Source organism: Bos taurus, chromosome 25, assembly GCF_002263795.3.
Source record: "Bos taurus isolate L1 Dominette 01449 registration number 42190680 breed Hereford chromosome 25, ARS-UCD2.0, whole genome shotgun sequence".
Classification (NCBI taxonomy): Eukaryota; Metazoa; Chordata; class Mammalia; order Artiodactyla; family Bovidae; genus Bos; species Bos taurus.
The window spans coordinates 25671072-25688013 of NC_037352.1; the positions used below are offsets into that span (position 1 = coordinate 25671072).

The 16942-nt window shown below is 42.8% G+C and overlaps 1 protein-coding gene across 2 annotated transcripts in view; it reads right to left on the bottom strand.

The window, feature by feature from the left end:
• Nucleotides 1-16942, bottom strand: part of XPO6 (exportin 6) — a 107066-nt gene that overhangs the window by 50486 nt on the left and 39638 nt on the right. For both annotated transcript variants that reach the window (XM_024985303.2, XM_002698080.7), the window contains exons 3-7: nt 16770-16882; nt 15609-15806; nt 12049-12208; nt 10023-10100; nt 451-904 (exon numbers count right to left, since the gene is read on the bottom strand). In XM_024985303.2, the coding sequence (XP_024841071.2) occupies nt 451-904; nt 10023-10100; nt 12049-12208; nt 15609-15806; nt 16770-16882 (1003 nt within the window). The remainder of the gene's footprint in view (nt 1-450; nt 905-10022; nt 10101-12048; nt 12209-15608; nt 15807-16769; nt 16883-16942) is intronic.

Consider the following 16942-nt stretch of genomic DNA (forward strand, 5'->3'; position numbering starts at 1 on the left):
CGTTCATTTGGGAAAAGTCAAACAGTGAGAACCAACAAGCAACACCAAGCGAGGAAAGGCGAGTGTAACTCCTGTACCTCCACGGGCCTCCTCTCCTGTGCTTGGCTCTGCCGGAGCAGCGGTCCCCGCTCCTGCACCACCTCAGACCTGCAGGCAAAGAGTGAGGAAGAGGGCGGACGAGGGAGGAAGGGAGGACAGGAGATGGACGGGCAAAGAAGACAACCAACCTGTACAATGTACAATCGCTTTTCCTCCTCAACTTATTTCCCTTAACCACCCGAGCCCTTGCGGCTAAGCTCAGACTTACTGGTACATACCTACCTCTCCATTCCTCACCAGGAGCCCCAGATTCTGAAACCAAAGAGGATTACGGACACTATGCAGCACAACGTGATCAACAGTCAAGGCCTGTTCTTGGGGCACAGCCGAAGCCACACCTGTTGTCATTACCTCTCATCGAGTTCTTCTAGCCTGCTCTTCACTGTGTGGGCATTGTTATCCTTGGTGATTTTCTGAAGGAGGTAGAAAGTCTGCTGGAACATACGCAGTAAGTACTCCTCAAATTCCATAGGCACACAGTTCTTGGACATGAGTTCATTGATGCAGGACATGGCCAGGACCCCCAGCCGGCCTCGCTCTTGACCCAACACACAGTTCTGGCTGCTGCCGTTAACTGATGCCATCTTTCTGGCCCGGATGTCACAGCCAAAGCGCGCAAAGTGGAAGATGGTGGTAAGGAGGGACGGGGTGATGCTGGCAGACAGAGGAATCCAACTGAAGAGATGGGCCAGGCACTCCAAGGCCAGGGAACAGATATACTCACTCTCCGCATCAAGAATGGGGATTGGCTGATTCAACAGTTTGGCTGAGCTAGGACTCTGCAACAGGTTACTCAGTAAGTCACCTGAAATACAAAAGACTTTAAGATACACGCCATCAAATCTCTTACAAACCAACTTAAGAAAGAATTCTCCTTAAAAAACAAAAAAACAAAGCATTAGTACAAAGCAGAAGTTCTCAAAGTTTGGCCCGGGGACCCCTAAGAGTCCCCAGGAACTCCCTTTGGGGGTTCACAAATTCACAGTATTTTTAAAAGAATGCTATTTTCCCCTCTCATTTTTATTATCTCTCAAGTGTAAAACAGAGCTCTCCAGAGGCTACATTCCACTAGCAAGAAAAAACAAAAGCTATCTATTATTAAGCTATATGTTAGAGATTTACAAACTATAAAATAACTCCACTCTAAGTAAAAATTTCTGATCGCTTTGGAAAGTTATTTTTTCATTAAGATATATTATTTGTTTATATGTACTGAGTTCAGTACAGTTACTTTTAAAAGAATTAATATGTAAATCGACTATATTCCAATAAAAAAAGAATGCAGGGGACATGGGTTCAAGCCCTGATCAGGAAACTAAAATACCCCATGCCTCGGGGCAACTCAGGCTACATAACCACAAACAAATAACCCGAGGGCCACAACTGCTGAGCCCGAGAACTCTAGAGCCCATGCTCCACAACCAGAGAAGCCCTCGTGCCACAACAAAAAACACTCATGCACGGCAACCAGAGACCCTACTCCCTCTCACCACAACCAGAGAAAGCCTGTGACCCACAATGGAGAGCCGTCATAAAATCTTATAATGTTCTGAAATGTGCACAAATATAACAGTAGTACTATTACAACAATACACTATAAAACCAAGATGAATTTATATATAATGACACCTCCCAAAAAAGGATTAATAAATATTTCTAAATTTTCTCAGTTTTGATATCAATAGATAAAACTCATAAAGCTCTTTGAGGACCTCAATAATCCTTAAGAGTACAGAAGCTGAGGGTGGGTCAAACAGGCTGAGAGCAGTAAAAAGGTACAAACTTCCAGCTGTAAGATAAATAAGCCCTGGGGAGGGGATGTGATGTACAGTATGGTGACTATAGTTTACAATACTATATTCTATATTTGAATGCTGCTGAGAGTATAAAGTAAGTTTTCATCCCAAGAAAAGTATTTGTAACTATGTGTGGTAATGGGTGTTAATAGATTTACTGTTGATAGATCAGAATGTGGTGATCATTCTGCAAAATATATACAAATTATTATGTTATGCACCTAAAACTAACACTAACAGTGTTACATGTCAGTTATATTAAACATCTCAATTTAAAAAGAGAGAGAGAGAATAAACAGGCCCGAGGACCAAAAATTTAAAACAACTGGGCTAGTCAAGGTGAGGTCTGTGGACCTGCATCAACATAACCTGGGAGCTTGATACCAAGATGCCAATGATGGTTATGATACCATCAGAGACACCAATGATCAGGCGCCACCCACTCCCACTGAGCCAGAACCTAGGAGGGTGAGGAAGCTGTGCTTGTACCAGCTCTCCAGGTGATTCTTATGCTTGCTTACTAGTTTTGAGGAGCACTGAACTAAACACCAAAGGAAATCACACAAAATGAAATTGGGGGTGGAGAGATGCCTATAAAACGATTTTAGAAAAGACAAAAAAAAAAGACATTCAGTAACTATAACAAGAAGTCTTCCTGAAATAAAGATGAGACTTTATAAAATAAAAAGGCTTATTCTACCCCAAGAAAAAAAGTAAGGAGTAAACAATACAAAAACTTTAGGAATAAAGAAGGAATGAAGGCAACAAAAGCGCATACACAAGGAAGAAAGCCCTGAATCCAGATTCACAGTAACATTCAAAGCCAAAAGCAGAGGCGCACCGTCACAAGTTCTGGGCCAAAGAGTGACTTGAGCCCAAAGGTCTCCTTTCAAACATGCAAAAATTCAAATAATATATTGACAAATTCTTAGGGAGAATAATGAACAAAGAAACCACGTAAATAAAGAGATAAACAAAAATGAAGAATTACGGAATGGAGAAGCTGTGGCAAAGGGAGTACTGAATTAAATATAGAATCAAGACTACACAAATGGAAGAATTATAGAAGGCTGTGCTAGCTAACTTTCTTGTCTTTCACAAGCATTAAGTCTCAAAATATATGGACTAAAATTAAAACATGTAGTCAGAAATTTGTTTTCATAATCTTTTTTTTCCTTATCCTTGGAGATATCTTTCACAAACTAATATTGCTTGTGGAAAAACGTCTCACAGTCAGCAATTACTTCCATTTAGTACTTTCTGTTAAATTCAAGTAAAACTAAAATTTAAAAGCCTTTATCAAAAAATAAAAATAGGACTTCCCTGGCGGTCCAGTGGTTGAGTATCCACCTGCCAATGCAAGGGACAAGGGTTTGACCCCTGGTCCCAGAAGACTCCACATGCCGCAGAGTAACTAAGCACGTGAGCCGCGACCACTGAAGCTTGTGCGCCTGGAGCTGTGCTCGGCAACGAGAGAGGACATGAGAATGAGAAGCCCAAGCACCACGACGAGGTGAAGTTCAGGCATAACAATGAAGACCCAGCAGTCCAAAAATAAAAAATAAGTAACTTTTCTTTAAAAAAATAAATAAATATATGTGTTATGATGCCATTTTGTCCTTTTATTCAGGACAAAATTATTTTATTTACTCTATCTTTATATCTATGTAGAAAGAGAGGTCTAAAATGATGCTATATCTGGAAGGTGGAATACTGGATAAATTTTTACATTTTAAATATTTTTTTACCTTAGCAGCAGTTTTCATATTTTGGGGTCTTAGAAGTCTTTACACTCTTAAAAATCATTGAAGACACCAAAAACATGTTTATATTGGTTATTTCTATTGATATTTGTCATTAGAAATTAAAACTGGAAATTTTTCAAATATTTAATTCATTTAATAATAATTAAGCCTATTTACCTGTTATCATAAATAACGTTTTTAAACAAAAAAGATTATATTTTGCCCTATAAAACGTTAACGTGAAAATAGCACTGTTTTTACATTTTTGGAACTCTCTTTACTCTGTGGCTTAAAAGAAAATGAGGCGCTTCCCTGGTGACTCAGATAGTAAAGAGTCTGCCTGCAATAAAGGAGATAAAAGTCTGACCCTGGGGAATGGCTACCCATTCCAGTATTCCTGACTGGAGAATTCCATGGACAGACGAACCTGGCAGGCTACAGTCCACTGGCTCGCAGACAGTCAGATACGACTGAGTGATTATCACACTTCTGAAAGAAGACAGCTAGATTCTCTCATCTGCTTTTTGTACTGTGTTGTTTTACTGACATATATGAAGAGAACCCAGCTTTACAGATAATAAAACTGAAAGAGAATGAAGTATTTTAGTGGCCTTTTCAGATAATGGCAGCTACTCTAATAATAAAATTTGAAAAGCACCGATTTCTTAAAGATTAACTGCAATGCAAAATCTGAACGAACCTGTTTTTCAGTACACTCATAAGAGTGAGAATAAAAATGACAAACCATGTCTCAACAATTTTTATGAAAACATGGTTGACCTTTGGGACCCTGCAAGGGTTTGGGGGTGACCTCCACAGGTCCCCAGACCTACTGAGACCTGCCACCTTATATTAATGTTGGATTAATATGAACAGAGTAGTTAACCTTTCTCAGCCTCAATCTCCTCAGCCATTAAAATGAGGCTTTTGTGATTTATTAATAAGGACTTTAATTTCCACTGTTAAAACCAGATTAAACAGTTGTCCCCTGGCATCTATTCTGAAAGGTATTTGCTGGTTTCTGTTCTGAAAGAGCTGCATCCGATACCAGATGAGACTCATCGTGATCTCAGCTACCCAAGCTGATAATCAGAAGACCTGGCTTCAGAGAATAATGCAGAAGGATGTTCAAGAAGAATCTGCAAACATTTCAGTTTGTTACTGGATTAATTATTTTGATTGCTGTGGTGGCTATCCACCTGAGTCACACAACCTACTCCCTATCAATGACTATTTCTGGTATTACTTCTTTCATCATGGAACATGGAACATGGATCATGGAACAGCCGTTTATAAAAGATGCCAAAGTCAAAGGAAATCACCATTACCCAACTCTTAAAATTATCAGAGCATTTATCAACCAGGATCAAACTAAGGCTTTAGCAATGGAAGAACCAATCAGCATCACCTCAGTATGATCTTAAATTACACCCAGACATCTTTGGGACCCTGGGCCTTTTTTAAAGCCTCTTAAACCTTCTGGAAAAGAAATAAATTCTGGCTTTCAAAACAAAAAAGGCGGCCCTATTCTTCAGCTCAGAATTTTTCCAGAATGGGATTCCAGGGGGATTTAGAATAACTAAAACACAGATAATTTAGGCATTTCCCCCATGTTCCTCAGTTAGAGGCAGAGTTGAAACTAAAACCCAGGTCTAGCTAAAACTAAGGCTTTGGGCCTTAGTATTCCCAAAGCCTATGCTCCTTCCCAGAAGCCAGGTCAGGAAAGATTATGCAGCCAGGAAAAATGAACAGTCAGAAAACTAATGTTCAAATATAGAAAAGTATAGAAGATCTAAAGTCGTATGTAAAACAGTGTGTGTCCACCATGACCGAAACTACAGAAAAGATACCGGCACAAGGACGAAGACTGAACAGGATTATGCAAAGTAAACACAACCTACTGATAACCATACAGGACGATCTCTGATTTTTCTCCCCTCTCAAAACAAGTATCTTTTAATGTTGTTTCTCGGTAAAAATATTTTACTCAACTCTCAATCTTCAGGGGAATTTTAGTAAATCAAAGAAGAGTTTTTAACAAAACTGTTACTTGAATCCCAGTGTAGGAGTCACCACAGAACAGATACCCTGCTTCATGCTGCAGCATTTCCAAAGCAAAGCTAAGGCTTTACAAGCTACCTCCTTGATTATACAAAAACCTGTCAGTGACCTCCTCGTCCCTGAAATGGGCCAGGCACCAGCAGCAACAGGTACCCAGCCCCAAAGTAGTATGTGAGCTACTCTGGGGCATTTACTAACTTGGGAATACCTCAGACATGGTTGGAACACTTGTAAATGGGCTTTTATGAAAAGATCTCCTCAGCTTCTTCATTTTCTTCCTTACTGAAATTCCACGTTTTCTATTCCATTCTACCTTTTCTAGGTGTTTCTCAGCCTCAGCACTACTCACATCTGAGGTTGGCTAATTCTTTGTTGTTGTTCTATGTATTGTAGGATATTTACCAGCATCCCTGGCCTCTACTCACCAGATGCCAGTAATGCTCTTTTTCTTTAAAAAAAAAAAAAAAAAATTTATCCACAATGCCAAATATCCCCTGCAGGGCAAAACCACCCCAACTGAGAACCTCTGACCTAACTGTAGCCTCAGTCCAGTAAAATGAGGAGGAACTCTTTTCAAGAAACCTTTGGAAGGAGGAAACAAGATCATAAGAGTTGTGATAACAAGTCCCATTTTTCCTACAGGTGAGAAGATATGCAAGTGCATGAACCTGTGCAACTTGTAAAGAATTTGGGGGAAAAAAACAGGAAGGTATAAACTGCTCACAATCAATTCAGGCCCTCTAGGACACCTTTACCTAAAATCTTTCCATCGACAGCATATGTACAGGTCTATATTTAAAACTGGGCTTCCCAGGTGGCTCCAGTGGTAAAAAACACGTCTGCCAATGCAGAAGACAAATGAGATCTGGCTTCAATCCCTGGGTCAGGAAGATGCCCTGGAGGAGGGCATGGCAACCCACTCCATTATTCTTGCCTGGAGAATCCCCATAGACAGAGGAGCCTGGTGGGCTAGAGTCCATAGGGTCGCACAGAGTCAGACACGACCGAAGCAACTTAGTCATGACTGAACGCACGTATTTAAAACTAAACACCATGTGGGCAAGGACAATATGGCCCCTTAATTTTTACTACAGAACAATCAAAGCTAGTTCAAAACTACAGTATTTATGTAATTCCATTTTGGCCACTTCTTCCCCACCCCCAAGCGAGGACAAGAGGAGAGTAACTAAGGAAGAGGGCTGGGGCTGCACGAGTACAGAAGGAAGCTGAACCGCAGCATGCAGATGGGGCACACCCACCTCCCCTCCCTCGCTCCCCAGAGCACGTCGCTCTTCTACGAGCACATCCAAGGGCAGAGAAGGTAAACTGAGTAAGCGTCAGAGCCAGGACTCCACCCGGGAAGGAGGAGGCGGGCAGAAGTGCTGAACATTTGGTACTGAGACAGCAACTCAGGAGACAGTGCATCTCAACTTGGAATGATGGTTCACATCACTGCAACCCTCCACTGGTGATGTGACCTCTGGCAAGTTACCCCCCACCACCACTATGAACCCCAGCTTCCTTTTTAGTAAATGAGCTATAAAACCACCATTGACTTCACAGGATTATGGCCTGGTGAGGTGAGTTTAGGAGATGAGTCAACAATTTGGGGGAACTATTCTGAGAAATTCAGAAAAGGCAATGGCACCCCACTCCAGTACTCTTGTCTGGAAAATCCCATGGACGGAGGAGTCTGGTAGGCTGTGGTCCATGGGGCCGCCAAGAGTCGGACACGACTGAGCCACTTCACTTTCACTTTTCACTTTCATGCATTGGAGAAGGAAATGGCAACCCACTCTAGTGTTCTTGCCTGGAGAATCCCAGGGATGGGGCAGCCTGGTGGGCTGCCGTCTATGGGGTCGCACAGAGTCAGACACGACTGAAGCGACTTAGCAGCAGCAGCAGCAGCAGCATTCTGAGAAATTAACTACATATACTCGTCAAAACTTTTTCTACCTCCATACTGTTAAGAGTAGTTGTTGCAGGGACTAGTCCCTGGGTTTTATTCTTTCAAAATGATCAGACAGAAAATGGTATTACAAAAAAGTATATGAAAAAAGAGACCAAAAGCTCACAGGGCCAAGTCTGATGGGCAGTTGGGCAGGGCAGTGAAAGTCTGGCAGGGACTGCTCACAAAGTGTGTTTAGGAATTATCTGATCTACTCACTGGGCCCCACAGTTTCTCAGAAGGAATTTCCTCCATAAAACTGAACTAATAGTCAAGAGAGCTAAAGAATTTTCTAGAAGTTTTACCACTTAACTGGGTCTTAAGGGCACAAAGGCAGTTGAGCAAAACAGAAGTTGATTAAATCATCAGTATTGCCCAAACAGTGAAGCAAGACCTGATGACTTCACCTGCAACTGTCATAAAGAGAAAAAGAGTTAACAAGTGAACATGTAATTCTTTTCCCCTTGAAGAGGAAGTGTGCCAGCTTAAAAATTTACTTAACTCCTTGGTCCATCCTCCCACTAGTCTCAATTATTTTGCTTTGTCTCAAATACTACAATTCAAAACTTCAAAAACTGTAATAGTGCCTAAGAGGCAACTCTCAAAAAGTATGCATCATATATTTTAAGGTTTTATTTATATGGAAATGTTAACTGAGTTCTTATCTTATTTCACCTAACCTCATAAACAAAACCTAGGCAAGCATTTATTATTTGTATTATCTAATATTACCCAACCTGACCTCCAGAAAATAAGTCTATCAAAGTATAAACTGAGTTAGCTCAGAACATGTACCTAAAGAAGTCAACTAAAACTCACAGCTTTTGGTACTGGAAAACAATCTCAGAAAAACAAGTTTTACTAAAGTAAACTGCTGCTATTCACTTAGCCATGACACTAAGCTAGCATTCAACCATCTAAAGAACTGACTTTAGCAAATTTCTATTGAAATGAGATTTTATTTTTTGCCACACCTCGAGGCTTATGGGATCTTACCAAGCAGGGGCTGAGCCTGGGTCCTCCGCAGTGAGAGCAGAGTCCTAACCACTGGACTGCCAGGGAATTCCCAAAAGGTCAAATTTTAAGATCAGCCAAATTGCAAGAGATTTCAAGGTATCTATTCATAAAATCAGATCTCTCCATCTTTGCAATTTCTTTAATCATTTAATATTTCAAAATATTAATCTGCTAAGTCACCTCAGATATCCACTTTGAAAATGAACGTTTGCCACCAAATAAAAATAAAATTCAATTTCTTATAGGCTTCTAATATCCTCTAGAACTCTGTAACAGTTTTTATCTAAGAAGTATGACAAAAGACTCTAACAGTTTTTAATCCAAGTATGATAAATAGAATTGGAATAAGTTAGTAAACTGTGAGCAGTCCTCAGAACTTCAATTACATTTTCAATTCAACCTCTATATATTTTCAATTCTACAGTAACTGCAAGAATTTCAACTTCCACATATTAACAACAGGCTACATGAAACCACTAGAGCTTAGAGCTGTCCAATTTCAACAGCCTATTTCCTTGAGGTAGAAGAGAAAGATGAGGAAACATTTCTCATTAGCCACATCAACCTTTACAGTAGAGGAAGAAGTGTGCGCACTTCACAGGATGTACTCTACTTGAAAAGCATTTGTGATCACTTGGTGTAAACAGAAGCCGTTTAGAAACTAAAAGTTCCTGCTCAGACACAATTTCCTCTTTCCATCCATCCTTGAAAGGAGCCATTTTTAGGTGAACTGCACTCTGACTTTCGAAACAGATATTAATACTAGGGACAATACTAAGCCACCAATAAACTATTCAATGGGCACTGCAAATACATCCACACTGTATCAAATGAATCTGAACTGAAGTAAGGTGTGCTGATCTCTACACGCTGGACCCCAATCCATCCAGACCAACATGACTTTTCCCTGAGCCCATGGAGAAGAAAACATTTTACAGGCTCATGCCAGCTCCTTCAGGCTGCCACCCACTTCCTATGACCTGACCCCTGCAGGCCTGCAGAGCAGACCTGTCATGCCCACAGGTTCATACCAACCTCAGCAGGAACCACACAGCCAAGGAATTTAAGAAAAAGGAAAAAGAAAAGGCCAGGAGGGACAGCAGTCATAGTCTGAAGGTCCCATCTCCCTGATGGGCAAGGAAAAACAAACTATGTTGTTCAGAATATTACATTAGAAAGTACTTATAAGGAACTAAGAAGTAAGAAAGACAGCTACTCAGAGGACAAGGGCAGAGAGGCCAAAAATAGATTAAGGAAGAATCTACATCTGTATATGGCACAGATAAGCATTTGTTACCCTGTTGAGACCCTCAAACGCAGTTAAAAAGAGGAACACGTGTGTGCTGCAGACCATACCGCTTTCTCCTGAGGTCGGGGATGGTGGTGGGGTGGCAGCAGTCACGCTGTGTTTGTCCCAGACAGTCTCCAAGATACCTGCCAGGAAAGGAGACACTGAGTTGAACAGAGAAATAAAACTCAACATATAAAAGTCAGATTTAGAAAAATGATGTATTGATATCTCTGATCCAACATCAGTATTTAAAAATCTGTCCCTCTCTCCAGCTGCTTTTTCTGAACACCACCACTGGATATTCCAAACTCAAATGTATTTTCTCCCACAAAGCGACCACCAATCTTCTCAAGTTCCTCACCAGACGTAAGTGCCATCCCACGCAATCTCGGCATAGGCCTTTGCTCTCCAAATCTGGCCTCACCTGCACCCCACGCACAGGCTTCACCACGCTGCACTGTTAGCTGTTCCTTCATCATGTGACCTCCTTCTCAATCTCTGACCTGCTCTCCGCCTTCCAATCCAACCTGACCTTTCACCAGACTAACTGCTACCTATCTGTCAGAATTTCACTCAGCTGTCACCTCCTCCGGGAAGTCTTCCCTGCTCAGTTTTGCCTGCACATGAAACATGACTACCATAACTCTTACTCTTAACGCATTATCTTTCTCCGCTAGTAGCGCACACACTACAAGAGGGCAGGGACTATGTTTCAGCACTCTTTGTATCTCCTTACAGAACCTGGTACATAATAAGATCATAAAAGCTTTTGAAAACATTTTGTTCTCAAAACATTTAATATTACAACGTGGAAAACTTTGAACGTATCATGCTAAGTAAAAGAAGCCAGACATAAAAGATCATGTATTCTGATTCCATTTTTGTGAAAAGTCTAAATAGGAAAATCCATTGAGAGGTAACAGGGTCGGGGGTGACAAAAACACTCTAGACAGCGCACTAGTAGTGCAGCCTTGTGAGTCTGTTAAAAATCACTGAGCTGTTACACTTTAAAATGGTAGATTTTATGATACGTGAATGACATCTTGATTCAAAAACGTCAATGTCCACACAAGTAGGACACAGATATCAGACATGGTCCCTAACTTTAGAAAGTTAACATCTAATTGCGTGTGTCAATAAATATCCTTTCAGTGAATAAATGCTCTGAGGTCTGGGTTTCCTCCTAGAGATTTGGGGAAGGATGAGGGGGCAGGGGGCGGGGGGAGTGACAAGTTTAGTTTTTAATCAAGCACTCTGACAACCAATTTTAAGTGCCCACCACATGCTAACCACTTCTGTTAACACATGCCAAAAAAAAAATAAAGTTCCTAGACATCCAAGAAGCAGCCTGGGTCAAAGAGCTAGAAATAAAACCCTTCCCTTCCCTACACTATTTTCTCCAGCAGCGTGGCTTGGCCTCACCGCCTGGCACAGCCCAGAGCCACAGGTGTCTCGGAACCCGCAGGTCCACCATAGCTCAGCAGGCATGGCCTTCACCCTGCTGCCCTCAAGACACCGGGGCTCCACTCTCTTCCTTGCCGTCCTCTCTCATTCTGCAGTTTGCTTTCTATTTGTTGTTACTCTTCGCTCATCATCACAAGGCTCTAGTACAACAGACCAGATGACAAAACAAACGCCATATACAGCTCCAACCTGGCGCACTGAGCTCCAACTCCACACCTGGGCTCACTTCCCTGCTCCGTATTTGAAACGTTCACATCTTCCTCCTCCAACTTCTAGTGATTTAAACTCAAATTGTCTTAAATAAAGTGCCTGCCACCTGCCTTACTTTTAATGCAGTCATCAGTATTTCAGTCACCTTCCCATGACCCGGTCTGTATCTCATTAATCACAGCTATCATCAAGTTCAAATAACCGGAGACTTTAAAAGGAAAATAAATTACAAACATTTTTTTTTAGTTCCTCCCATGTGCCAGACACTGGGCTGGGTGCTGGGACTACGGCATCACATTCTTTCTGTCTTCACGCTCCGTCTCGGTAATAGCTAAAGCTCAAGAACTCTGAGTTCCAGGGCCACACTCGGGCGTCTGCAGGCAGAACTCTGCCTCCTGGCGCCACCCAGCCACTCACCTGTCAGCAGCCCGAGCACCGTCTGCACCTGGTCCAGCAGGAGCTTCCGCAGCTCCTCCTTCCGAGCCACGCTGAGGTCCTCACGGGGACAAGCCAACTCTTCCGAAGTTGTCTTCAACATGATCAGCCCGAGGGGAGTTGTCACGGGGGACTGGATCAACTGCCAGGAAAAAGTCAGCTCTGAGCAGAGTGTCTGGCTAATTAAGGCACAAAGAAGGCTAACTAATGGTAAACCAGCTAAGTACAGTTGTTCCTTGGTATCCTCAGGGGGCTGGTTTCAGGACCCCTGTGGATACTAAGACAAAAAAAACAATCTTTCAGATGGTTTAATCAGAAGATGGTATAATGGTGAAGTTGATTCCAGAACCAGTTTGATCTTGTTTACTCATACCTGAAGAAATTTATCATCATTATCAGAAATGTCAGCAATGGAGCACCAATGGTTTTTGACATGGCTTTCATGCCTCTGACTGGTTGTCATGCAAGGATAAGCAGAGAATAAGACAACTGGAAAGAATTTTAAAGATCACTTAGTCCAATTCTCACATTTTACAAAGAAAGAAATGGAGTCTCACAAAAGTGGCAGGAGTTGATAAAGTCAAGGTAATTTGGAACAAAAATCACCACCTCCTGGTTCAGTGTCCCTTCCACAAAGGGGTGTTTCGAAGCCATGAGGACTGCAACAGGTGAAAGGAGTCATTTATGAAGGGTGGGCAGAGGGAGGTAGTGGGGAAGAGAGGAAGACAGCTACCCTTTTGGAATCCCCATGAGCACCTGACCGAAAAGGGCTCTTCCAAATTCTCATTTACAATCATTAATTAAATCTCATGGGCAGACAGGTAATGTCTGTTCTTCATCAAAGGAAATGATCCTGCAGGCACTGTCTCGCGCCAGGGGTCATCCTCATTGCTGCCAACAAGACTCGGCTCTCTGTCTGCCTCACGTTCCATTGCTGCTTCACACAAGACACACCACTGACCAACCCACAAAGGCAACCGCTCAGACCCCCCGCTTCCGGGTCCTTTCCATCTCCGTGGACTTCCTGGCTCCCTCTTAGAGAACATGGAGAGTAACCACAAGTTCTTTCCAACTTGGAGAGAAGGCAAGTGTGTCAGAGAGCCAGCAAGCCTCTCGCCTCTTAAGCCCCAACTCCAGGCTCCTGCCTGCTGCCCTCCTCAGGTCTTTTGCACGGTTATTCCCTCTGCCTACAACACTGTTCCTGTTCCCTGGATGCCTACATGACTCCCTCCATCACCTCCACTCAGGTTTCTGCTCAGATGTCTGCTTCACAGAAACGGCTTTCAGGATTATCCCTCTAAATAATACCCCTGATATTTCCTCCTCTTCACCCGATATTTAGTTTGTGCACAATACTTTTATTAACTACCTGAAAGAAGTTATTTGCTTATTATTTGCTTATTGCTTACTGACACTTCCCCCTTGGGATTATAAACTCCATGAAGGTGGCTATTTGTTCACTACTATATCCCCCCATCGGAGAAGGCAATGGCACCCCACTCCAGTACTCTTGCCTGGAAAATCCCATGGATGGAGGAGCCTGGTAGGCTGCAGTCCATGGGGTCACTAAGAGTCGGACATGACTGAACGACTTCCCTTTCATGCACTGGAGAAGGAAATGGCAACCCACTCCAGTGTTCTTGCCTGGAGAATCCCAGGGATGGGGGAGCCTGGTGGGCTGCCATCTCTGGGGTCGCACAGAGTCGGACATGACTGAAGCGACTTAGCAGCAGCAGCAGCATATCCCCTCATGACGTGCTTAGTTATTCGTATTGATACGTGGCTGGTATTCAGAAAACAGTTTACTAAATGCATGCATCTGGATGTTCCTAGTGGTCCAGTGGTTAATAATCTGCCTGCCAACGCAGAGGACACAGGTTCGATTCCTGTTTCGGGAAGATTCCCACATGCTGTGGGGCAACTAAGCCCATGTGCCACAACTACAGAAGCCCAAACAGCCTAGAGCCCGTGCTCGGTAATAAGAGAAGCCACGGCAATGAGGAGCCCACACATCGTCACCTAGAGAGAAGGCCTCACTCACTGCAACCAGAGAAAGCCTACATGCAGCAACAAAGACCAAAAATAAAACGTTAAATGCTAATCTCAGAAAAAAAATTTTAACCGATGCATGAATTTTCTTTACAATATCAATGCAATAAATCTCTAGACACATGAATCACCATACAAAACAAAATAGTACTGAGTGAAGAACTGCTGTGCCACTTTGAGAGGCAATCTGAGAAAAGCAAGATGGATGCTGCTGCTGTTTTTTTTAATTGCTGTATCATTCAAATGGTTTGTAGGGAGAAGCAGTCAAACATTAGAAAGTGCTACTGTTCAGGAAAATTCTGAACCTGTAGTCACTGAGACTGTAACCAATTTTCAAAGACTGTTATTGCTATAATCTGTACATGATACCCATTTTCTGCACACCCAAGACTGCCTCAATAATATAAAAACACTTCCAACTTTATCACAGGAGTCAAAGAATGAAAGCATCTCCCCCTTGGCTTTTAGGGCCCATCTATTCCCTGATGATTTCCAAATCCTGAACCCAGATCCACATTTCCTAATGTCTCACTTGATGGACGCAGAAGCAACATACAAATCTTAAATGTATTCTCTGCGAAACTGAACACACCATCTTCTACCCAAACCCATTTCCTCCTCCTCCATCCCTGGCCTGGAAAATCTACCATCTGAGCCAGAAACCTGGAAGGCAGTCTAGCTTCCTCCTCCCCCCATCCTCACAACCCAGTCCCTGCCCAAAGCCTCGTGATTCCGCCTCCTCCGCTCCCCACCAAGGTTCACCAGGCAAGCCCCAGCTCGGCTGAGGCCCCTCAGTTCACTCGATGTCTCCAGCAGCAGCCTTCCTAGCCTCCATTCCTACTTCGCCCTTCTGCCACCCAGAGTTCACACTGTTGCTAGAACCGTCACTCCAGCATAAAACTGTGACCACATTGTCTCCCTTTTCCAAACTTTTCCTCAGTCCTCAAGAAAGGACTGTGAATCAAACACCGATGCCCTCTGCGAGAGCAAGGCCCTTCCTGCCCTGGCCCTGCCCATCAGCCCAGCCTCTAATTCTACCACTTCACCACCTCGCATCACCAGCAACACTGGAAACTCAACACTCAGCTCCATGAGTCTAAATGCCGTGTCACCACCACACTCTGCATACTCCACTGCTGTCGTTACATATTGTGGGGTAATTATTACTTGCACAGCAATCTTCCCACTAAACTATAACTTCATCCTGGCACCCAACACCTAGAGCGGCACCCAACAGGGCTTCCAATATTTGCTGGACAAAATTTCACGAGAGGTTAGCACAGCAATTGGGGCTCCCCATCCCCCACCTTCTCCACTGCACCAATGTACAACCCATCTGGAGAACAAAGCTTAAGGGAATGAGCTAATCAATCCCACAGAGCCCTCACCACTGCAGGTCTAAAAAAGTCTTAAAATGCCTCTTCCAGACAGAAACGAATCACTCCTACAAACAAATTATTTGCAAGATCAAGTTTCCCTAAGTATCTCCTTACCTGTAAAATGTTAGTAAAAAAGTCATGGTAGAACATGGGCCAATCTTGACGGCCAATGTCAACAATCACTTTGCAGAGCTTATTCCGGATGAAGTAAGGTAAGGTTTTGTGGTGAGCCAAGAGGAGTTTGGGCAGGCAGCTACGGATTTCCATCTTATCCTGAGATGGGACCCCAAGCCACATTTTATTGATCAGGTTCTGAAAAACAAGCACACGTCTTTTAAGTTAACAATCTACTGCTGGCTAAGTGGGAAAGAATCCACCTGCCAATGCAGGAGACGCAAGTTCAATCCCTGGGTCGGGAAGATCCCCTGGAGCCAGAAACGGCAACCTACTCAAGTATTCTTGCCTGGGAAATCCCACGGAAAGAGGAGCCTGACAGGCTACACTCCATGGGGTCGCAAGAGTTGGACACGACTTAGCAACTAACACAGAAAAAACTGACTTTCATCCCACAGCAGCTGTCTCCCTCAAACAAGAAACTCGGCTTTCAAACAAAGGCTTGGAGCAATTTGGCAATGACAATAATAAAATATTCAAATTCTATGATACAACAACTTCATTTCTGGGAAAACTGGCAACATAATCTAATGGAAACAAAAAAGGGCAGGTACAAAAACTTTCGATTACACTATTGTCTCTGTTAAAAACAACGGCAGAAACAACTGTAGCGTGGGGGCAGGAGAACGGTTTGGTGAGTAAAGGCGCGATCGCTTACAGGAACATCACATAAAGGCAAGTGCAGGGAGGGAGGGGCCAGTGCACGTGGCATGAGCAATGTGATCTATAACTACATTTTTTTTAAAAAGTATGCACTGGAAGACAATGATTGGAAGAGAGTCGACATAAATGAAGATTTCTGTGGTTGGGATGGTATAATGGTAACATTCCTCCTCCCAAACTGCTTTTCTTTCATTATCTCTTTTAAATAATAACAGGGAAGAGAAAATTATATGTTACGACAGAAGACCTCCCAACCTTACCCCATCTTACCTTCTGGAATCAAGGAGAGAGAATCCTGACAAAGGCAGCACGTGGGAAGAAGTCCCTGCGCTTATTCCCCAACCATGTACACATCAAAAGTGAAGTCCAGCGCCAAGGACAAGGCAATGTGACTACAAAATACTCTTCAGAATAGTATAGAAGTATCTGACAACTTACCTCAAAAACCGTTAAACTGTACATCATTACATAGTCGTTCCTAGTGCTGGAGAGAAAATACAGGCAGAATCTCCAGGCTCCTATTTGCTGAGCAAAGTTATTAAGAAGTTCCTCTGGAAAAGTTAAATAGCAACAAAAAAAGCTATGAAAATACATGAAATTAATACAAGGCT